Source organism: Botrytis cinerea, chromosome 2, assembly GCF_000143535.2.
Source record: "Botrytis cinerea B05.10 chromosome 2, complete sequence".
NCBI classification, from domain to species: Eukaryota; Fungi; Ascomycota; class Leotiomycetes; order Helotiales; family Sclerotiniaceae; genus Botrytis; species Botrytis cinerea.
In genome coordinates this window covers 444,152-467,934 of record NC_037311.1, presented here as the reverse complement: position 1 = coordinate 467,934, position 23,783 = coordinate 444,152, and the positions used below count along the sequence as shown (strand labels likewise).

Genomic DNA, 23,783 nt, shown 5'->3' with positions numbered 1-23,783 from the left:
AAAGCCATTGTGTATCTCAAACAAGCTATCGAGATACAAATTCATCGAGAAAAAAAAACGAGTGTGCAGAGAAAAGTGTCTTCAATGGTGTTCTATATTCGATTTGTAATTACGTGTTTTGGCTTCATCGGAGATCCCCATATTATCTCTGTTCATGAGCCGGATATATCCATTAAGTGTCGACCATCTAACCAATGATAATGCAAATTAGATGGCTCTTACTAACTCCCGCCATCCAAATGTCAGCACTATCCCAGCACTATCCACGGCTGATCATCAACACAGGTCGAGAAAGGCTTGACTGGCCGTCATGAGTCTCTTTTGTAAAATTCACTTCTAAGAACCCTCACCTCTTCATTTCTCTCCAGCACCGCTCCCACCAATTCCTAACTCCTTAACCTTATCCACCAATCCTTCTCCCTCGGCAACTTCTACAACTTCCACTCCTTCTTCCCCCTCTCCGCTCTCCCCCTCATCCCCCGCAATCCCCTCCTCCAGTCCTTCACCTCCCTCCTTCAGAACCCATTCCACAACTTCAGTCTTGTCCGCCAATTCTGCTTCATAGACCGCATCATGTCCCTTCTGATTCTGAATGGTTGGATCTGCTCCATTTTCTATTAAAACTTTGACTGCTTCCAAATGACCATTCAAGGCTGCCCAATGTAAAGGTGTGTTTCCAGAGACGTTTTGCGTGTTGAGTATTTTGAGCATTTGGGGGTTTTGAGGAGATGGATTGGAGAGGTGTTTTGCGAGGAGGGCGAGAAGTTCTGTTTGGGAGTTAGTCAGATTCGAGGTTCAAATTTGAGGAAAGGTAGATTGCGGCTGGATGTGGGATGGAATTACCGTGATGGCCATTGGCGGCAGACATATGTAGCACGCCGTTTCCACTCTCACTGTCTCTTGCATTCTCCAACAACTCAGTTGTTGAACATCCTTCCCTTTTACATAATTCCTCTCTTAAAGTCTCGAATTCGTCTTTCTCCCCGACCCTAGCAAAATAGATCAAATCGTCGATTTCGTCTTCTGAAAATTTGGGAGCCATTTTGCTTCAATATTCTTGATTGTGGTATCTGATTTCCAGTTAAAATAGGTCTCCAGTTGGTAATCGTGGTGGTTCTTCCTTGAGATTGTAAGTAAACTTTTGCAAAAGACAATGAGGGGCCATCCCAAGCGGCCGCTTCAACATCGAAAAAAAATTAAATTTGGACTTGAAGTCGGCCAAACAATAATCCGATAAATCTGGGGGCGCTTATCGCGCCTTATCTTGATCCCTGCGCATAACTTTAATTATTACACGTGCCAGCCCCTGATACGTATCCCTGAAAGCCATCTCACCGGTCTTGGATTCACTCCTCCTTCCTTCCAAAACTTGTTTGCATTGATTCATTTCCTTTTTGTTTTCTTCGTCTGTTTCTTTTCCGTTTATCTCTATAAATTCGCATCCGAATCCCCTTCAGTCTTCTCTTTTGTTAAAAAAACAAACAAACAGGAAAGGCATTAGATTAACAAGGTCAACAGAAAAGAGAATCAACCATGCCTCGGCCACGGCTTAATGCTTTCGACTCAAGTGAACCACTTCTCCGAACTACCAATGCTGCCAACGCAGCACGTAGACATATCACGGGATTCTGGGAGGGATTTGTCGATTTTGCTTTCAATGATAATGTGCTTCACGTTGCCATTGGTTTGATGTACGTCCCTCTCTCGGCCGTCCCCTGCACTCTCGACCATCTCCATTCCCTACACGTGACACACTTCCTCGCACAATCGCTCACAAAAACAGAATAGCGCAATCCTTCACAGCTCTTATAACCTCACTTGTCTCTTCCGTTCTCCTTCCACCGCTCTCTCTCCTCCCTTTCCTGAACAAGAACCTTGAAGAGAAATTTGCGGTTCTAAGGCCCGGTCCTCATTATGATGGTATGCTTCACAACCACACTGAGATCAGTGATGGAGTGGAGGGAAACGTGACTATGGCTGTAAACCTGGGAATGGAATTTTTGTATGGAGCGGGGTATAATACGTTGAAGCAGGCAATAGATGATGGGGCCATTGTTCTGGCTTGGGGGTAGGTTCTTGGGTTCTTCCCATTTCTCTTCTTCGACGCCTCTCTTTTTGATTGTCATTTTTTCCCACTTGTTTCCTTACACATTTCTTTTTTCTCTGCTCCAGAATTACATCCTCCCCTTTTGGCCCCAACCTCGCAATGCTCGCAATGATATCACAAACTAACAACCTCTCAAGCTCCTTCCTAAACAAAGTGATAAACTTCATAGGCGTTGGTCTTGCTCTTTACGGTATAGCAGGTCTCTACCAATATTTTAGTCAAGACAACGCGATCATTAAGCACACCGTCCGTTGTAAATATTGTCGCAAGAAGATTTTTGAGAAGGTATGTTATTTCCTTACCCTTTTTTTCTCCTTTTCTTCTCCCTCTATTCCTCTTTCAACCAGTTCTATCCTCCAAATTTATCCTTTCCTACTTACTATGCCTCTTCCCTATTGCTGCTTCTAGTCACCCGTCAACAACCCCCCCCCCCCCAACTCGCTAAATAAGTCAAACCCGCTCACAATTAACAAATTAACAATTCCAGGCACAACGCTGCGTGTTCTGCACCTCCTGGCAGGATGGCCGCGAAGATCTTCGTCCCGCTGCAGCTACTATCGGATGATTTCTCTTCATGAATTTTTCTCTTCCTCTTAATTCCTCTATTTTGCTCTTATTAGCTGCCCTCTCCTGCTTTTTCTCCAACTTCCACTCAACCTGCATACACCATATTTACAGCTAACTATACGACTATACGACCACACGACCAACGATTTTACACCCACATAAACTGCATCCGCCAATGAGATCAATGCATTACATCAACAATACAATTAAGATCAAGATCAAAAACAAAAACAAAACAAAAGAACAGCCAACGACCAATACAAAATAGAAGCAAAGCATTGCTTTGTAATCTTACATGTGTATAGATATACCTACATACATGGCCACATAGCTACACACACACACACAATACATACCAAGTCGAAGCGAGGAGTTCAGGAAGATAGATTGACCACAACCACAAATCCCGGTGTTAAGAGAAGGTTTTTCCTAGGAGAGAGGGCGTTCTTGAATTTGAATTTGAATCTGCATTTTTCTTTGGGTTTCTGGAGCTTGGAGTTTGAATTCGAATTTGGCCTCTGAGATTCTGTTTGGCTAGATTTCTCTTGACTTGACCGTCAATATGTTCGTTCATTCGTTCATTCACACTTCATTCATAGCGAGGAGTTTTAGCTTTCTGTTTGATCCTTCATTTGGGAATTGTACTTTTGAGATTGGATGGAAGAGTAAGAGAAGATGTACAAAGAATGATGATAGAAAGTTTTATATTCTAGTTTCGAGTTCAGGATGACACAGTTCTGGGAATAAATTGTCGTGGCATACTGTACTCATATTGCACAATTAAAACTGGAATGGTGACTTTGAAGATATCATGACAGCAGCCCCACCAGGGTGATTTTACTTCTCGAAAAGGAAACTTGGATGGTTTAAGATCTTGAAAATGGATATCAGTTCAATTCGATTCATCAATTCCTATCCTTATCCTGATCCTATTTTCCCCCTGTAAATCTCCACCTCACTTCATCGGAGCTGAATCACAACTACAATTCTGTCTTCCCTCCCTCTACGAACTCCACCTCCCAATCCTCTCCAATAACTACCTTTGGCGCTCTGACCAACGCCCAAGCAGCTTTACTTCCTTCCCCAGCTTGATACGTGATCTCAGCCGTTGTGCTGCCCACCTTTACACTCTTCAATTCACTCCACTCTTTTGGCGCTCCAACAACAAGAATCTTCTCCACGCCTACGTTCTTCATACTCTTCAGATATTTATCTGTCAACTTGCCCTTTGTTCCGATATTCTTACTGCTCAGTACCCCGTTTTCAAAGGAGAAAGAACGATGAATGTAAGCCCCGGATTGATAATCAAAAGTTTCACCATCATCCACGTATAATTCTCCGGTTGCCTTTCCTTCTTTGTTGAGAACGAGAACGAGAGTATATGGATCCCATCTCATAAGACCCGAGCTTCTGCGGGGACGATCTTTGCGAGGGATGATATGACCACCTTGCATGAGTAGAGGAATCTTCTCAAGAGGAGCTGCAATTGTAGTTTTGCCCGCGCCGGTATAGATGGTATAGTCGAAGTAATCGTAGTAGACTTCGCTATCAGGGATATAGATATCGACGCTATCAGCACCTTCTGTGACGACTGGCTTAGCAAGCAAACCGGTACTACCAACGAAAAATTGATCATCGATCGCAAATCCGGATTCGTCTTCTGGATATTCAAAGTAATGTGGTCTGATAATGGGTGTTCCATCTGTACTGGCTTCATGGAAAGCGGTGTACCAGGCAGGGAGAAGAGAATAACGGAGACGGAGAGCTTGGGTTATAATATCCGTGTATGGGTCACCGATGAGATATGGCTCACGTCTTCTAGTATCGATATGTGCGTGTCCACGGAAGAAGGGGTAGAAGGCACCAGCTTGATACCAACGGGTAAGAAGATCCTTTTCGGGGTTACCGAAAAATCCACCCACATCTGCACCAGCAAATGGGAAACCTGCAATACCATTGTTAAGAATCATAGGAAAGGCGGCTGCAAGATGATCCCAGCTAGCTTGATTATCACCAGTCCACATAGCTCCCATGCGTTGACTTCCCGCGTAGAATGAACGTGTGAGAATGAACGGACGGCGAAGTTCACCTTTCTTGCGCTCGACCATTGCTTCATAGGTTGCGTTGACGAAGGTCAAACCATTGACATTATGAACATCACGATGCTCCCAGTTTCCGAAATGCAAATTATCTTTGGGCATGGTTGTTTCCGGTCCATTGAAAACCGATGGCTCATTCATATCGTTCCAAAGGAAGAGATTAGGTGTATCAAAGGCAGCCGTCTTGAAGAGGCTCTTCCACCATGTGATTGCTGCAGGATTGAATGCGTCAACCCAGTGGGAAGACCCTGGCCAACACCAACCTTCGTAGATACTGCCCTCCTTGTTGTGAACAGCCAAATCCTTACTCTTTAATTCATCAACAACCTTATAATTTGCCTCGTTCTTGATATGAGGGTCGATAATTGCAACAAGTTTTCGATCGGATTTATCCAAGTGCGACAACATGTCAACGTGGTTTCCGAAAGTATGCGGATCCCAAGTGAAATATTTCTTTCCGTCGGTATACTCGATGTCAAGCCAAATAACATCATATGGGATTTGGAATTTGTCGAACTTTCTGTCAACATCCTTCACATCCTCATCTGTAACATAGTTCCATCGACATTGGTGGTAAGCAATGGCGAATTCTTGAGGAAGCTGTGTGAAGCCTGTAAGCTCTCCATATGCTTTTGTAACGTCCTTTGGTGTTGGTCCAAGGAAGACAAACACATCGATTAAACCACTCTCCGAGAACCAATGAGTTTTCGTGTCAGTTTTTCCACTCAGAGGGTTCATTGACGCTTTCTCCTTAATAATGTCGATCCAAGTCTCGGCTGCGTTCAACCAAAAGACACCAACAGTTGACGCTGCTCGATGTGCTTGCATGAAAGGAATGGCTCCGTAAAGAGTCATTTCACTATCCATGATATACTCGAAAACATCAGCGTTGTATAGACGATAAGGATCTTTATGATTGCCCTCTCCACCTCGGGTTTGCTTCAATGATAAAGGTCCAGCGTGTTCTGGGATACCAAAGACATGTTCATATCCGGGAAAGGTAATATCAAGAGAAACACTCTCAGGACCCTTAGGTTTTGAGTCGGTGTTTCCACCGAAAGATTCATCCCACCAAGTCGACTCATCTTCACCGGTTTTAACTTCGGTTGATTCTTCTTCGCCTTCTTTCTTTTCTGGCTTCTCAATCTTCGGTCTCCAATGTTCCATGTTCATCAGTCCACGTTCATTAAACTTAATTTGTATCTCATCATCTCTCTTGAAATCGATTGCAAATGGAGCATGTGTAACCTCCGCCTTGAACTTGCCATCTGGGCCGAATGTGATGTGCGAAACTCCAGGGTACTTCTTGTACTCTGCATCCTTACTCAAAGTCAATCCTCCCACGATCGCCCAGTTTGCAGCCTCATTATAACGTTCTTTTCTCGCTTTACTACCATGTCTCAACTCAATCTCGCCCGTTTGGCGTTTTTCTTCGTCAATCGTAACTCTCGCAGATCCCGATTCGAGGAAAGAAATGGTGATCGGTAACCTGACCGACTCTCCTCCATTCAATTTTTTGAGGATAGTCCCTTGTAGCTGACCATCCTTCCACGTTAATGTTTCTGAAGCCAGACGATAGGGAGCTTGCAAGCTCCAATTATCTCCCACTGCTGTTGCTTGATCCGCATATGCTCGATTTCGTTTGCAAAATCCGGATTGATCGCATGTTTTAAAATTCTCATGCTTGACAGATACTATTGAGATTGTCAGCGAATTCTACACAGAAAGCTGTTGTTGGCATCCTCACTAGCTGGAGTGATCAAGCTGCCAAATGTTGATAACAAGACTAAATATCCTGTCCATTGTGAGGACAGATTCAATGGTGACTTCATGATTGAAAAGACATGCAATATTTAGCAATTGCACTCAATTCAAGATGAAATCAAGTTGCTCAATAGCTAAATATATGAACAAATGGCTTGTACAACAGAACCATAAAGAAGTGAAGCCTTGGTTTGGGGGGGGTTTGAGGTTTCCAAGCTGTCCTATTCTACTTCACCAATGACGATCAAAGCTCAGTTCCCCGGTGGTACATTCATCACCTCTTGGCATAAAATATGCATAAAGTTTTATTGGCGATACAATTGCCCACGAACCATGATAGGAATTTATGCGAATTGCACAAAGCGCCACCCGGTTGGCGCCTTACGTATAAGGCCCCGTCAACAAAAAAAGGGTACCCTTCCGCCCCTCCTGCCAGACCCCACCAAGGAAACCCCACTAAACAACACACCTCGACCTAAAAGAATTTAAAATATGAGTGAAGCCCCCGAATCGATTTTGAAGCACGTCAATCCTAAAACTCAAGCACTCTTAAGAGCATCAGCAAAACACAGAGAAGAATCTGCCAGATCAAACGACGATATCATGTCTAACGAACAAACGTAAGTTCCTTCTTCTATCTATCTATTCCTATCAGACGGACGTTTTCTTTACTCTTGGAAGAGAGTTACCCCACGTCAACAAAGTTTAGCGGTGTATACTAACGTTTTCGTGTCGAATAGCTTCATTGCCATCAAGCCAGATGGTGTCCAGGTATGCAAATACTATTCTACATAGAGAGGAGAAGATGCAGGAATACTGATTAACGTCGATTTCAGCGTGGACTCGTTGGCCCAATCATCAGCCGATTCGAGGCTCGTGGGTAAGTGCCGTCTTGCAAAGAATATTTGAGCTTTGTTGACATGAGAAACAGTTACAAGCTTGCTGCCATCAAGCTCACCACCCCAGGAAAGGACCACCTCGAGCAGCACTGTGAGTACTTGAGGAAATAGACGTTGTAGGACTATTGAGACTAACACTCTATGCAGACGCTGATCTCTCCGACAAGCCATTCTTCGCTGGTCTCGTCAACTGTATGTATCTGCCTAACTGAAAACACCTTCTACACACCACGCACGTATCTAACAATACTTAGACATGAACTCTGGCCCAATCTGCGCCATGGTCTGGGAAGGACGTGATGCCGTCAAGACTGGCCGTAGTAAGTAACCCCTTTGTCTCACTTATCCCAACAACCACACCATCTAACTCTTTCTCTTCAGCCCTCCTCGGTGCCACCAACCCATTGGCCTCTGCCCCAGGTACCATCCGTGGTGACTACGCCATCGATGTCGGACGCAACGTCTGCCACGGTTCCGACTCTGTCGAGAACGCCAAGAAGGAGATTGCTCTCTGGTTCAAGGAGGGTGAGGTTCTCTCATGGAAATCCGCTCAACACGACTGGGTCTACGAGAAGTAGATTAGATTTGATGTTCTGTCATTTCCTCCAGCAAACAATTAGCTCCAAATGTCATGTCTGAAGATTGTTTCTGATGATGGTGGGTAGACGTATACATGAATAAAAAGTCAATCAACCTCAATTTGTGTGTATATACATGTGAGATTGGGTTTCGTGATCATCTGTGCTATCTTTGTCATTCCATATTGAAGTCGTGTCTTGATTTCCCGACCAGCTTTATCGTCTGGATGTACCTGAATACATATATACATTTCCCTTCTAACCATACATGGCCCATCCCACGAATTATATAGTACGTATCATTTCTGCCCTCCCCTTCCTAGTCTCCCAATCCTCCCCATAACACCTGCGAACCAAGGTGTGCCCCAAACAGAGACCACTATTCTCACGGGTAACAATACCTTCGTAATCACATACGCCGTCGCAACTTCTAGTACTATCCTTTTCCCACTCATATTACTATCTCCTCCCATTTCCTTATTTATTCCTTGACCGATCTCCATACTGTTTCGTCCCTCACTCCCATCAACCCCATCCGACCTAGACCCCGCGGTATAACCAAACCATCCCCTCCTCCCAAACCACCTCTCAAACATGCCTTTCGCCTTCTCAACTCTTTCCTCGGGTATCAAATCAGAGGGCAACCATCCCGAATAATGAAACCCGCTCGCAAGAAGCAAAATAGGTATTATAGCCGTGATCTCATGCAAAATCAAAAACGAAACAATATACGTCTTTGGCGCATTGAGTAATGGAGATGTATATGGATGTAGAAATTTAGGCAGTCGGGATTGCAGCGTTTGCAAACGGTTCTGCAGACGAGAAGGCGGGGATGAGAAGGAGGTTGCGGATATGGGGGTGTGTGGTTTGGGCGTCGAAGTTAGTGGGTGGGTGGAAGAGAAGAATCGTTGGGGAACTCGCGGTTGTTTGGGATTCGATTTAGATGTGGAGGGGGCGTTGCGGAGAGGGGAGGAAGTGAAGAAATTTTTGGATGGGGGATTGAAGGCGCTTTTGCTGAGACGGGAGAGCTGAGGGGTAGACATTACATTGTTTGGATTGGGTTGGGTTGGGGTGAGTGAGTGAGAAGTTGTGCTTGTTCGAATTTGGAGATTCAATGTTCGAGCTGGAGCTCTGGGAGGCTAATCTAGAGCTTGGGTTTAAGGTTATTATTAGCGTGGAATTGCTGGGGCCGTGCGTGCTGAGGTCACGGTTGGTTCATAGACGAATCTTTGTTTGTCGTTCGCGTATTCATTGATTGTCATGGTATTTTCCCGTGAAAGATCTCGAGATTGACTACTTGCTTTATTAAGAAGTAGTCACCATGGCTCTAGTAAGATCGCCGTGTTCAAGTTTGAACAAACTATCCTCACAGCTTAGCGGAAAGTTAGGGCTGTCTCTTGCTAAGGTTGTCTTGATCGGAAGAGAAGGAAATACAGGTCTCCGAAAGTCATGGAATTGTATTCCACAGATGTCAAGACTTAATATGATTGTTTGCCTTTGAAAGTTCTTGGCATGTCAGCTTCAATATTGGTAATCTATAAGGCATCATTATCTTCTGTATCTCAAGATTTTGAATAGTTACTATTCTACTTTACCGTGCCCCTATCCTCTTGATCAATGGTATGTTATGTTTTGTCTTGCAATATTCATATCGAGTAAGGACTGGCATTCCAGTTTTATTGATTTATTTTCTTAGGGGGGGGGCGGGGTGGGGGTTGTAATTACCATTCACTTAATAAAAATCGCACTTTTTTCTACAGAGAAAGGCATAGTGCAGATGGAGCGATTGCCACTACCACCTGCGACATTCTTGTTGTTTGCAGGCCAAGTCTTACCATACATATCTAGTTCTGAAAATCAGGGCGCTTGAGAACTACCAACTCATGCGATTGACAAAACGTGGAACATGGTTCAAGAAGGTCTTGATCAATACACGCATACTGACTGATCAGATCCAAAAAAATTCTAATCAGCACGTATCGAACGCCTGTCGGTTTATGGCAACATTCCATGGGTATCAATTCCCATTTCTCTGCGTCGTTTTTCAAATACAGCTATCATTCTGATCAGCTTCCACGCAGACATTCAATTCTTACTTTTTGAGATTATCATACGCTTTTTTACAATCGTCAATGCTTGGCTTGACCTCGATACAAAGCAGCTTGCTAAAGATTATGAGAGATAAATAAAAAGTATCAACTCAAGTCTGGCAATAAACTCGTGGACTAAGTTATTGCTCGACGCGGTTCTGCTCACGGGTTTACGCGTTCTGGATCTTGGTTATGGAACGGGAACTCTCACTATCTACATTGCAAGGTTCGTCGGCCCTAATGGAAGCACTCCTGACAGGGAACCTTTGGAAAACAGAGTTTTTCTCGGCAACGAGAACATTGCCACAAAAAATGAGAAGCGCAAGAGGGGAGGGGGAGCTGAACTCGTCATTTCTCTTCCTGTGGGAAGGGTAGAGAATGTGATGGGAATGATTGCTACCGGCCCCTTCGATCTTATATTTATGAATTCTATTTTCCACTGGGTGCAGGATCAGGAGATCGCTATTGTAGGAATACGCAAGTTTTTGAATGACGATGGGAATCTTGCCATTTGCTGAAGTTCTAGGAGCACTATAGCCCTCAGTCCCAGAAGAATTGGGTGCTGTCCAGAGAACGCTATCGAGTATACGCTGCCACTGGTATTGCTCGACATTTGACGCAGGACACGCTTCAATCTCTTCTGCAGAAGTCTGAATTTTTGAGTAAAACCATCGATCTGGTTCCTCACAAGATCTCGTTTCCCGATTACGGCAGGCTCATTGCGTTTGAGATTGCTAAAATCTTCGGAAACTTCCTTGATTTCAGGTTCTTGCCGGGGGGGTTGAGCCAAGCAGGATGTGATCAAGGTCTACCAAGCTCTCGACAAGAGAGAGAAAATTCCGATGACCGCCACTTTGCTGATGACAATCTCAAAGGAGTTCTAAAGGCGTCACTTCTTTGGCAGGACTTGTTTACCTCCTTTTCTCTAGATATATAAACTCAAATAACATTTTGTTTCTGCTGACTGTCCTCTTGAATAATCTGAATTTCTCGAATGGATAAGATATAAAGCATAACACTCATGGATCGCTCCTGACTAATTCCTTCCTTCGGACAGAAAAGCATCCCTATCAGAGACTGGGATGATGTGTGTAGTACATTGTACAGTGCATCGTCTTTAAGCTTTCGGAGTGTGCAGACTTTCAACTGATAGGTGATGCCGTGTCTCATTCGTTATCTCAACCATATTATAGTACACAAGATACTTGGTATATAAGCTGTATGCTTTTGCCATATACAATATTTTGGCACGCTTTATCTGAAATATACTTTTCGACTCGAACAATAAGTTTGGTTCACACGATCATCTCTTTCATTTTTATATTAACCATTCACAGATGTCTCAATTGATCGGTATCTATGGAGTAAGTGCTGTCAGCTCGAGACTGATGGATCAATTTTCCACCCAGGATTATCATGTCTATTTCACCGCACGAAGCAATCATTCTGGCAAAGTTCGGAAGATTCAACGAGGTGGTCTCTTCACTGTGAAGAGACATTGCTCAAGGAATAGAAGGAAGTGGGAAGAGGATGTCGAGCAGAGAGTTGCCAATTTTGACAATCTATCCTTTGTCGAAATCAATGGCGTACCCAACATAATGGCAACGACCACTCTTCGAAACCTGGTAGAGCATACTCGCAACATATATGTCTCAATCATATTGAAGGGTGACCAAAGCGAGAATAGCCACGAGGATGTCATCAATCACTTTCTTCAGCTGAATATGGACCTCAGTCATCTTGTGCTGACGATCGTCAAGGCTCATGCCTTTAGCATTCTCGCCGAGCAGATGGGACTGTTGAAACGGGTCCGAATGATCACCGACCTCACCGCTGCACCCTATGCCACCAGAAACGAATCAGATGTTTCTTCCGTTCACAATATCATGAATGGCAGAAAAATTTGGTTGGTGGAATCACATACGACTTCGACATCCAGGATCGACAAAAACGTTCGCTTCATGGAGCAGGAGTGCCAACTTACCATGAGCATGCTGAAAATAGAGGTTATGATTTTGTACAATGCCATTGATGCCTTCTTCAATTACATGAACCCAGTTTTTCATATTCCCATTGCCTGCGCCAACATGTCGAGGATTGATAGCGGACATCCGTGAACATTCTACTTCGACAGCTTGACCGAAAGCGTAAAGCTGCAGATCAGAGCTTTCGATGCGGATCGACGCGCTGTTCTCGTTGAACTCAACTATCTCTCGGCACGTCTGAATGCAATGGATCATGGTCACAAGATGTATAGTTTGAGCTTCACGGAAGAGGACGAGTTTGGCAAGCGTACACCTGTCCACAACAAGACATCGGGGATACCAACCAGCATGCAGAATTATCGTTACACGATTGAGGATGGACGCTGGTACATTAGAGCGGCTACCTTTGCTAAGGCAATCCGAGTCAAGGTTCGGACTATCAAGGGCCATGCCCAACAGACCATAAATCTGTTGGGCGAAAAAAAAACATCGAGAGCAACGATAAGATCTTGATGGGCTTTAGTATGGGAGGTTTGACTTCTGCTCAGATACGAAAGAAATATACTAAGCCCTAGTTGTTTGACCTTTTCATTACGTATTTAAAGACAAAATAGACGAACACTGAAAAGTAAATATCTTAAATAGAATGTGATCCTCTTATTTAATATATACGCAGATATTATAATAGTAGGGATTTTAACAGGAACTTATACTTATGAAGATTTTTACACCCTGTTTATTCTCGCGGTCACTTACCGTTCCCTTTTTTGTTAATTTCATTTTCCAATTTTTCTTGGATTGTTGACGCTTTCAGTTTACTTCACATGAAGCCATTCGCACAGTATCTCAATCAATCTTATCACCTAGATATGTGATCGAAAAAAACGAGGCTTGAGAATCATCCAATAAGGCACTGTGGTAGATATATGCAACCTGTAGAAATGCGCGCTGATAGATGACGAGTGCCAGCGAATACCAAGGAGAAAATTTGAGAAGCACGAAATCGAATCAGAATATCCCCAATAAAAGATAACAGCATCAAAGTTACTACAAAGATACTCGACTTTTCGTTCCGTCGCCGATTCAATTTATATACAATCTTTCACACATGGTCCATTCAGGTTACACCTCCCATGAAAATTGCGGGAAACGTGATTGGATGGATTTATACCTGTTTGAATAACAAACGACTAGACACGGCAATAAAATAAGCATACAGGATAGAGACTCCAAAAGATCCAAAGATACGATGGCGCCGGTACAGATCACAGAAGATTATTACGCCGTCCTTGAGATTGAGCAAACGGCCACTCAAGATCTAATAATTCGATCCTATAGAAGGCTTGCGCTGAAACTGCATCCTGATCGAAATGATAAAGCTGATGCCACGGAGGCGTTTCAGTTGGTATGTTGATATTCATTCTATAGCTAGGTTATTCTCAGAAGATCTTTCAATCTTCTTTGCTACGTCTATCGTATAGTGCTAAATTCAAAATTATAGCTTGGAAAAGCCTACGAGACGTTGAAAGATGAGAGCAAACGCCGCGTCTACGACATCAAATACCCCTCCATCAAAAAAGGTGGAACAATGCCCCAGAGCAATTCAAAACCTCAATACAAACCGGAACCTCGAACATCCGCATCTGCGTCGTCCAAACTCACTGATGCGGCACAAATCGCTGCATTGCGAAAGGCAAAGCAGGAACGTGCGGCGCGATGGTCGACCAAGAAAAATGCATTTGAGTCTGTGATCTCGCGGTTGCAGAAAGATATTCAAAGTTTGAAGCAGTCAATTGAGCTTTTGAAGAAAAATGACGCTATCGAAGACGTGGAAGAGGCATGGAGAAATGGTTGGGGTGCGTGGTTGTTATCTCCGGTCATCAAGAGAGCTGTGGTTAGTGAGGATGAAAAAGAGCGAAAGGATAGGAGCAGACAGGAACGAAAGATTGAGATGAATCTGAAGGAGCGGCGAATCGAAGCGAAGAGTACGGAATTGGATAAGGAGAAAGCTTTGCTGCTAACGGCGCAAAGAGAAGTGGAACTTGCGGATCAGGTTGATGATGGGAAGATAAGAATGATTGAAGAAAAAATCAAGGCTGAAGAACAGAGGCAAGCAGATGAAAGAGCGAGGGTATACAGAGAAAGGATGGCAGAGGCTCGGAAAAAAGAGCAAGAAGAGCGAGACAGAAAAGCAGCAGAAGATATGAGAAAGCGTGAAGAAGAGTTGAGGACATATCAAGAAGAGATGATGAAACGCAAAGCAGAACTACAGGCCGCAATAGAAAAGTCGAGAAAGGAAGAAGCGAAGCGACGAGCAGCAGCACAGAAACACCAGGAGGAGCGAGACAGACAATGGAAAAACGACATTGATGACAAAAACAAATGGAATAGCCGCTACGACTTCTCTGGCCATGATGATGACTTCTTCGCATCGGGGGAAACTCTGCACGAACCTCTTAACTGTCGGCATGGCGGTTGGTGGTCGAAGATCGAAGGCCGAGATAACTGTCCGCGGTGTTATGAAAGCTGGACGTACTTGTTGAAGTGCCCTACGTGGGGATGTCGTATGAAAGCGTGTCCAAAGTGCCAGGCTGATATACGACCGAGACGAGGACGGCATCTGTGAGCGAGAGCGAGAAGCCCCAGTCCAAAGTCATTTGGACGACGGGGAAAGAGCCGGAATCCAGAGCCATATACAGATTATGACTATTATTGATGCGGCCTTTTAAGTAGCTGGCGTCGAAAAGTTGAGCAGCGAATGCACAATTTGCAGAATGACAGTTGTAGATGTAGTTTTATCGATAGGATGAGGGATTATTATTATGTTGTTAGTCGTTGCATTTGTAGTAAGATACTAAAATTATTGAAATGAAACATATACACAAGATTTGGAGCAGCATCAACCGTGGCATTAACCGTAGTGTTCTGAAATCTCAGGCAGCAATAATGTTGATGTCACGTGGAAGTTACAATATTCCAAATATAGATGCATGTGGTGGGGGTGGAAAAGATGAAGACATCTCTCATCTGATCTATTAACGTGGTTTAACACCGAGTGCACCATATCACCGAGTGCACCACGAATTTTACATACAAAATACGTCTGTGCGTAACCGTGCACTTTCTTTATTTAATAATTTAATTTTTCAAAATTTGAAATTATAACATTTAATTATATAAATATTATAGAAATTTAATTATTTATTAGAAATTTGAATTAATATAGTAGTTATTATAGAGATAGGTTTTTTGTAACGAAAATCGTGACAATTTCCACTTTTTATAGAATATAATGGTAAATTTTATATAAAAACTTAATATTTTTATAAAAGATATTTTTTTATTAATAAATCTTTTTTGTTTTTTTAAAAAATATTGATTAATTATTAAAATATGAATATTAGGAAAAGGCTAATTTTGGTGTATTTTGAAGTGGTGCATTCGGTGATATGGTGCACTCGGTGTTAAACCACGTTACATCTAGAGACCAAAAATATCTCGCTCATCTTGGTAATCACTATTATCATTGGGACAAGTCTAACCGACAAACTACTTTTTGCATTTTGGATAAAGAGCAATGCTTCTATCGAATGATGGAACTACTCTTGGAAGACAAGAATGGTAATATTTCAACCAATTCAAGAAATCGGCTATGTTCATCTCATGTCTAAACTATATCGCACTGAGCTCAGAGTTTATGAGTTGGATATCTACAGATCCTGAGGCGCTTTGATACCAACTAAGTTCAGTGCCCTACTTTTGGGCCACCCCTCTTTTGGGCCACCCTTTTACACCAAAATTAGCCATTTTGATGTATTAATATCTTCATCAAAATTGAATATATTTTAATAAAATTTTATATTAAATAATCTTTATATAGATATTAATCAGTTTGAGAAGTTTTAGATTTTCCATAATTCTTTTGATTGAAATTTAAAAGATTGAAATATTGATTTTCGAATTTGTATGGGAATCACATACAAATTTGAAATTTTGTTAAAAACAATAATAACTTCTCAACAAAAATGACTAAAAATAAATTGTAAAATCTTATAATGGTTTTCAGATATATTTAATAATAAGGTTTAAGAAAAATATATAAAAAATGAGTGGATATCGACTTATAAAGAAATCACTGATTTCTAATCCCTGTAAATTTTAAAGTTTCAAATAAAATCTTAATATGGGTTGGTAAAATTTTAAAGCTTAAATTTCTATATATAATTATATATAATAATATAATTAAATTTTGTAGTTTATTTTTAATAAATTTTGTTGAAAAGTTATTATTGTTTTTAACAAAATTTCAAATTTGTATGTGATTCCCATACAAATTCGAAAATCAATATTTCAATCATTTATATCTTATTACAAAAAATTGCTAAAAATCTGAAAATCTCAGAATTAGCTTACATTTATATAAATAATTTATGATTTCAATTTCAGTTGATGATATCAATAAATAAAGAAATTAAAAATCGTGATTTTCGTTATTTTTGGTGTGAAAAAGTGGCCCAAAAGAGGGGTGGCCCAAAAGTAGGGCACTGAACTTATTGATTTCAAAAGCTACAGTTTTACCATAATGTTACTGCATCTCTATGCATCTGCGAGTCATCATCAACTCGAGGTTAACATCTGAGTAAGCTATCAAGATATCATATACAAAGTAATCTTGGCTTCGGTCAATGGATTCATTTGTTAACTTCCGCGTTGTCTTTTCAATTTTTAATGTTTGCATCGTTGCATATCTCAGAATCTCTTCGCTTCCAATTTTGACGTTTGATTTCAGCATCTCTAGCGTGAAAAGCCACACCGTTGCACTGAAGAAACTTGACACTACAAGATATAATAACACGCTGTGCCTCAATGGTTTTGTAGTCATATGAATTACAATTGACTAATCATCTCGTTAAAGGCTATCTGATCCCAGATCAAAAAATGAACGAAGCCAGATGAGCAGAACACCAGTTTTAATAGAGTATGCCAACATCCAAGAGATCACGAATATAACGATCTCTTCTGTCTTCAATTAGGATATTATCTCTGAGTTAACATGGTTTGTATCAGACACCTATAGAAATTGTAGAAATCCATAGTTCCTCTTCCTTGGGGCTGCTTGGCGATTTCTGGAACTTGCGAGATTGTTCGTTTGAAGGGTAGCATTTACCGAATCGGGAAGATAGACTGAATTTGATATAGTCGGAGCCGTTGTTGTGCTTGCTTGTGTGCTGAAAAACGAGGCTCGGCTTATTCCGGCCACGGTTTTTTCAATTCACTTCATGATATTATAATTTTGGGGTGACTTTTGAAGGGTTTCAGGGAGACAGACTTGCAATGAAGAGAAACGAATAGGAATAGGAGAGAAGAGAAGAAAAAATGCTGGAGATGATTTTCTTGTTCTTGGATATTGATACTAAACATGAGGAATGACAGTTGGTGAAAGGGGTTATGTTGATATTAGTTCGAACATGATGCGTACATACTCAGAATATAGAATATCTCTACGACGGATTCATTGAAAAGAATCGAAATTGGTAAGTGGAAAAATATAAAGCTGTCTGTGAATAATGTAATGAATTGATGTCATCGAAGATCACAAGTTCACGAGAATGGATATTTGGAAGATGAGAACTTTATAACATGAAGAAGGAATCGATCTCATATCAAAAAATTCTCGTTTCATTGGTAAGAGCGATGTTGAGATGTATGCATGAAGCATATGGAAGTATGCTTACCGTTATCAGAAGAAGTTGCGATCGAGTTGATTGAAAATTTGCGAAATCTTAAGCCCTGCTTTCAGAGGACATCTCGATATTTGCCTTGAAAACTCCTGGCCATCCAGAAATCTGCTTTCAATTCATGCACTAACAAGAACAAAATCTATCACTATCCCCATCAATAAATTAGTACGATCCACATACTATCTACTCCCATCCGAAGCATCTATCCTCCATAAACTCCAAACTTTCTCCAAAAATCAAACACTTACAATCCCCAGACGACAACTTTCAGGTCCCCAGAAGTTTTGTTGCATATCTGAGTTCTTATATATGCTAGCGTGTTGCTAACTTAACATGATCCCGCTAGCTTTACATTAGCTCCGTGAAAAATCGCTAGCTCGACCAACTAACATCACTACGACATAGATATATGACTCGAAGCGATACGCACTTGGACATGCATCAAAACTTCTCGAGAACTCATCTAAAATTAATAATAACTATAAACCACTTATCAATGCCCAAAATCTACGCCTCTCTAGTGTCAATAAAGTAACCCTGAGTACATTCCGTAAAATCTTATAAGCACTCTGTAATTTTTGTTACGCGTACACAAGCTACATATATATATAATATACATTATTAAGCATTTTCCAACTATCCAACTTCTCAAGCCAGCACACCACTTACCTCGCGATCAATAATAATACATCTATGATTGAATATACACAATAAATCAAAGAGACAGCCATCCAATCGAACCCCAACATACATATCCCCCTCACTCACCCCCAACATCGTAAACATCTTAAGAAACTACATGCACGATCTACTTACGTATTTTGAAAATATTCAACTCCCCTGGCAAAAAAGTGATCATACCAATTATAAGTAACTAAGCTATTATACCTATATCTCTAGAAAAATACATATACATACCCCTACACACACCTCACCTACATATTCACCCACCCCTAGATCAGAAGATTCCATCCCAACCATCTCACAGCTATTCCACACAGCACACACACACACACGCACATACCCACATATTCACTATACGGAACCCGATGGATACTTGCATACTAAATATCACACCACGACCCACAACCTACAATCCACAACCCATAATCCGCTTCTCAAACCTCAAACCTCAAGCCTCATATCCAATACCAATATCTATACATCAACCTAAAGCATCAAGAAACTCTACCTGCAAAGATAAACAACACAACCTTCCTAAGGAATAAAGTCATAATAACCACCATCACCATCTCCTACCAACTCACTTACTATACTACACTATACTTATACATAATAACATCTCCACAACACCAATCGGTTAACTGATATCGTATATAAATCCCCCTAATTACGCCATGCATCTTTTCTTCACGCGGGGGGGGGGGGAGGGAGGGGGAGGATCACGACCGATTGAACCAACCAACCTACCTACCTAGTCAATATCCAAGACGAAAAAAGTGCGAACCCAAAGCGTCAATATATTAAAGTACCAAGAACAACAAGAGAGAACGAACAAACAAACAGAAATCACATCTTTAATTAAAGCTTTTGCAAAATTTTATCCAAGTAATTTCTCATCATCTTCATCGTCATCATCATAACATAAGTTCATTTTTTTTTCGTTCTCCAAGTCAATGAATGGACTTGGAATTCAAATGTCCCATCTTCTCGCAAAGCATGCATTACATGCCATTCTGCGCTTTAAAACTATCCCAACTCTCATTCAATGTCGAAAAGACCATCGCGGCAATCATCCTTACTTCTTGGGATGCATCTTGAGGTAACTATAATTGTAATAATTAGCTTCAATCCTAATTTCTGCCAGTTTCACATCTCCACCTGCAAGGAAAGAATAAAACCGTAAAGAAAACTAACCTTATCAGGATGACACTTCCCAATCGCCTTCATGTAATTAATCTTAACTTTTGAATTAACAACCAATTCATGCAAGCCGACTTTTTTCCAGCCACTTCCTTCCCAAAGTACATTTTCCATACTCCCAATCAACGCTCTTAAATTATCTCGTTTTCCTTCCCTCCACTTATTGACTCTCTCCTCTACCTTATCCACGAGAGCCAACTTCTCATCATCTGCCTTTTCAGCAGCTTGATTCGCAGCACGTAAACGCAAAACAGCATCTGAATCAGGAGTTGGAGCTAACGATGCTGTAGCCGAGGGTCTTGGTCTAGGTTTTTGAACACTACGAGATGCCGGGCGAGGAGTGAGAGCTTTATCGCAGCGTTGACGACCTTGAATAGCTGTTGCTCCACCAACACCACCCTCTATACATAATTTCCAGACATCACTGGCCTCTTTCCATTTCTCAAGTGCTTCTAATGCTTCGGCTTTACTTGTCAAAGCTTTGCCCCAGTATTCTTTCATAGATTTACGGTCATCTGCAGCACCGGTACTCAAGTCGATAATTTCATCTTGACCACGAGAAGTTCCAATAATCTCGATAGCACGATCAGAATCAGAGATGGCCTCACGTGGGTGGCCAGTTTTGACCGAGCTAATAGATCGTTCAGCAAGTAAGAGGATAGTTATTGGATGGTTTTGAGGTAAAGGTGAGAGAGATGAGGTGTAAGATGTATGGGCTGCTGAGTAATCACCACGGTCAAAATGTGCTTTGCCTTCTAGACGATGTTGTGTAGAAGATTTCAGGGCAATGGGAGAAATAGCAGGAATGGTACGTGGAGGAGCCTTTGGTCTAGAAGGAACTGGCGTAGAAGGTTTTGATGTGGCTGTCGTTTTCGGCGTTGGCCTAGAAGCTGCTGGCGTGGAAGATGGCTTTGGCTGTGATGAATTGAATAGAAGATCGGGCTCCGGTTCTCGTGTGGGTTGAGGAGTGGGCTTTTTCCGTCGAGCAGAGCTTACGTATGCCTGGGCACTTTCTTCTTCTATTGCTTGCCTGTTGACTCGTACCCTAGGAGCCGCTGGAGGTGGAGTAGGTCGACTCTGGGGTCGTGTTTGCTGCCAACGTGGGTTAGACGTAGGCCTTTCGGGAGGGAATCTTGCAGCAGATGGAGAAGTGTCACGTGAAGTGCCCGAATCAGACGTGGCTGCTTTCGGTTTCCTTGGCTGAGGTCTAGATCCACTTTCTAATGCAAGAGCTTCATCTGTGACGTCAGGAGTGCTTTTAGCAGCTTCAGCTTCAGCTTTCACCCGTCTTGCACGTTGCTCAGACACAGCCTCTCTTTCTGCTGCTTCTCTCATCCACTTCGGTTGACTGGGATCGGCATCCGCTTGGAACTCGGCAACTGCTTTCTCAATTTTCTTTTGGGATGTCTTCCAAAAAGAATTCGCAGTCTTGAAAATATTGCTTCCAACAGCAGCGGCAGTTTTGGAAAAGTCGTTTTCGTTATTTGGTGAACGATTATCCTCCCTTCGAGGTTGCTGTGATTGAGATCTTCCTTCTTCTCGCATCCATGCCGGATTGGCTTTTCGCCCATCACTTGACACATTCCTCCTTTCCCCATGTGAAGTGGAACCATTCCGTTGACTAGGCTCTTTAGGCTGTGCCTTTGCTTTGGCTTGTGCATGCGCATCGTTCAGTATCCACCCGACAGCTGCTTGTATATCAAGGCCAGTGCCACTTTCAGTTAAAGCACGTCTCGATTGTTCTGCCGTGAAGCCCATATCCACAAGTTCGGCAACAGCCTTATCCCAAGGGTCATTAGGCTCTTCATCCTCAGAACTTGATTCTTCGCGCAATTCTGGCACAGCAGGTGTAGATCTCCTCACTTCTTCCACTGGCTTTCCCAAATCCCCCAAGAAATCATCATCGTCTGTTGTATTTGAAACGGGTACTGGCACAGAGGTTGACTGTTTCAATTGGCCCAATCCAAACGGATCATCGTCGTCCCCAAAATCCCCCGAACTACTTGTAGGTTGCTCCCAGGCTTGCGGGTTACTTAAGTCGGGTATTTTAGTTGTGCCAAATCCTGGAGTATGCGTACGACTTGAAGAGGTAGAAGGTGGTGGATAGTGACTTGAATTGTCTACTTTAGTATCTTTGTTGAAGGCCGCAAAAAGATCATCGTCCGCGGAAGCACCAGTGCCAGTTCCAATTGGTGGAGGGGACGTAGTTGGCGCAAACGGTGATGGGGAAGGTTGGCTCGTTATGGCAGGGATTGGTGAAGGGACTGGCGACAACCCGGCCAAGTTCCTTCCCGAATTACCCAATCCATCCCAAAATTGTGTGTTTCCGAATTGCGCATCATATTGCCTGCGTTGTTCCTCTTCCTTCTTCCTCTTTTCTTCTTGTAGTTTTGCTTGCTGTTGTTGTAATGTCAACGTGTTCGTTTTCGAAGACCCAAAAGATACAAGGTTCGAGAAGCTGTCTGGAGCTTTCGTTTTGGGCTGCGCAAATGGTTTTGAAGCTCCCGAAGCTTGAGCAGACAGAGGGGTATTTCGTCCAGTGATCGCCGGCGAAGGGGTTGGACGTAACGTGGGATAATAATTGCCTGTGCCAGGTGATACTTTGTTTTGTTCCGTGTTCGAGGCCGAAGACCAATCTAGACCATTAAGATCATCCATTTGTTAGACGTAACAGGAAAAGACTGGACGCATGCAATGCGTAAAGGGTAAAAGGATATGCGCAGGAGATCAACTAGGAGGGAATTCGCTATTCAGGTATTTGCGGGAGGATATTGTTGAAACCACTGAACATTCATGATGACGTTCCTTCCCAAGTGATATTGCGTTTGAGGCGAGTTTCGCTTACCGTAGAAGCTATGTCACGCTTTTTTCCTTTCGGCGACAATGACTCGAGAACGACTGACTGGCGGACCGACTGACTAATATGCAGCCTGACGTTTCAGGCTGCAACCATCGGGCCTCAATCTTCGGTGCGAGCACAAACCAATATTTCTCAGCACAATGGCCCAAACGGGTGATCTCCCGAAAGAGAAATGAAGCTTAGAAAGCTTTACGATTTTGGATTTGATAGCTTCGGAGGCTTCTGTTAGTCATTCTCCTAGGACGGTTTTGAGTTTACCTACTTTTCGTTATTCCGGTGCACCAAATTACATCAAATCAAATCGGTATCATATCAGTATCGATGTTGATTCAAGATGCACTCATCCCAAGAAACCCTCCGCTTCGAGCGAGATCAGCCGAAGAATTTCCCCCTTCATTTCAGTCTGGCCACATCTGGCCATGTTTGGCCATGTCTGGCTACATCTGCATCGATATGTCTGGCTATGTCTGGCTATGTGGAAAGGGCTAAAGCTTCGTCTGATAATTAAACTTCTTTTGCTCCAGTTGCTCCATGCACTCACCCACTACTCAATACGACTCACTACAAAAGTAATCATTGCACGATGCGAGCAAATCTTACCAAACAGAGTCATGAATCCCATGAAACACTTTTCTCAAACAAAATCTGGGAAAATCATAGCACGGAGATTCTAGACCATGTTCATATCCGTATTCCATTACTATGATATGATATGATTAGATATGATACGTATTTCCTTCCATCTTTCCCTTCCGTCTTCGAGTGTTCAAGGGGTCTGTTCTTTCGGTATTCCTCAATCCGTCAACAGAGCACCAACATAGCCGATGAGAAATATATTAATTTATATTGAGGATCTAAATTATGCTTTCTGGCAGCAACACAAGAAGAACCCGTTCAAAATGCACAATTGCATGGGAGCATGGATAATATATTACGTATGTGTTTGGGCCAGCATGGCCACTGCATTGTCGCCGAACGGATGTACAATCCCAATTGAGTTGAATCGATGCTAACCCGTGGTCCGTACCGTACCGATGGTAGAATGCACTTCGTAACTATATGGAGAAACAACCACATGGAGAAGTAGCGTTTGCGGCAATAAGAGATGAAATTCGAGAGAAACTTCGAGGTCGATCTCGTCACTTGTTTCGGGGACCATCTGCTTCCCCATTCTCTCTTGCTAGAGACGGCAATGAATTGGAGCGGCTC

At 42.5% G+C, this 23,783-nt stretch overlaps 7 protein-coding genes across 7 annotated transcripts; 4 read left to right on the top strand and 3 right to left on the bottom strand.

Annotated features, from left to right (window-relative positions):
• Positions 1–76: 76 nt before the first annotated feature.
• On the bottom strand, positions 77–1,187 carry Bcyar1. The gene is made up of 2 exons (XM_001555903.2): positions 844–1,187; positions 77–767 (listed from the first exon to the last, which is right to left on the bottom strand). The coding sequence occupies exons 1-2, from the start codon at positions 1,040–1,042 to the stop codon at positions 355–357; spliced, it is 612 nt and encodes a 203-aa protein (XP_001555953.2). The 5' UTR covers positions 1,043–1,187; the 3' UTR covers positions 77–354.
• Positions 1,188–1,308: 121 nt separating this feature from the next.
• BCIN_02g01080 (hypothetical protein) lies at positions 1,309–3,433 on the top strand. The gene is made up of 4 exons (XM_024691100.1): positions 1,309–1,691; positions 1,784–2,068; positions 2,245–2,392; positions 2,595–3,433. Exons 1-4 carry the CDS (start codon positions 1,534–1,536, stop codon positions 2,670–2,672), a joined length of 669 nt encoding a protein of 222 aa, XP_024546870.1. The 5' UTR covers positions 1,309–1,533; the 3' UTR covers positions 2,673–3,433.
• Positions 3,429–6,834, bottom strand: Bcrot2. Its single transcript, XM_024691099.1, has 2 exons — positions 6,521–6,834; positions 3,429–6,467 (listed from the first exon to the last, which is right to left on the bottom strand). Exons 1-2 carry the CDS (start codon positions 6,603–6,605, stop codon positions 3,655–3,657), a joined length of 2,898 nt encoding a protein of 965 aa, XP_024546869.1. The 5' UTR covers positions 6,606–6,834; the 3' UTR covers positions 3,429–3,654.
• A 134-nt stretch (positions 6,835–6,968) lies between these two features.
• Bcynk1 lies at positions 6,969–8,151 on the top strand. The gene is made up of 7 exons (XM_024691098.1): positions 6,969–7,157; positions 7,278–7,308; positions 7,374–7,417; positions 7,469–7,527; positions 7,584–7,628; positions 7,691–7,756; positions 7,818–8,151. Exons 1-7 carry the CDS (start codon positions 7,030–7,032, stop codon positions 8,012–8,014), a joined length of 570 nt encoding a protein of 189 aa, XP_024546868.1. The 5' UTR covers positions 6,969–7,029; the 3' UTR covers positions 8,015–8,151.
• Positions 8,152–11,296: 3,145 nt separating this feature from the next.
• Positions 11,297–12,697, top strand: BCIN_02g01050 (hypothetical protein). The gene is made up of 2 exons (XM_024691097.1): positions 11,297–12,217; positions 12,269–12,697. Exons 1-2 carry the CDS (start codon positions 11,442–11,444, stop codon positions 12,600–12,602), a joined length of 1,110 nt encoding a protein of 369 aa, XP_024546867.1. The 5' UTR covers positions 11,297–11,441; the 3' UTR covers positions 12,603–12,697.
• A 371-nt stretch (positions 12,698–13,068) lies between these two features.
• Positions 13,069–14,973, top strand: BCIN_02g01040 (hypothetical protein). The gene is made up of 2 exons (XM_024691096.1): positions 13,069–13,494; positions 13,591–14,973. Exons 1-2 carry the CDS (start codon positions 13,339–13,341, stop codon positions 14,713–14,715), a joined length of 1,281 nt encoding a protein of 426 aa, XP_024546866.1. The 5' UTR covers positions 13,069–13,338; the 3' UTR covers positions 14,716–14,973.
• Positions 14,974–19,233: 4,260 nt separating this feature from the next.
• Bcswa2 lies at positions 19,234–22,578 on the bottom strand. The gene is made up of 2 exons (XM_001555896.2): positions 19,709–22,578; positions 19,234–19,617 (listed from the first exon to the last, which is right to left on the bottom strand). Exons 1-2 carry the CDS (start codon positions 22,370–22,372, stop codon positions 19,516–19,518), a joined length of 2,766 nt encoding a protein of 921 aa, XP_001555946.1. The 5' UTR covers positions 22,373–22,578; the 3' UTR covers positions 19,234–19,515.
• Positions 22,579–23,783: the final 1,205 nt, after the last annotated feature.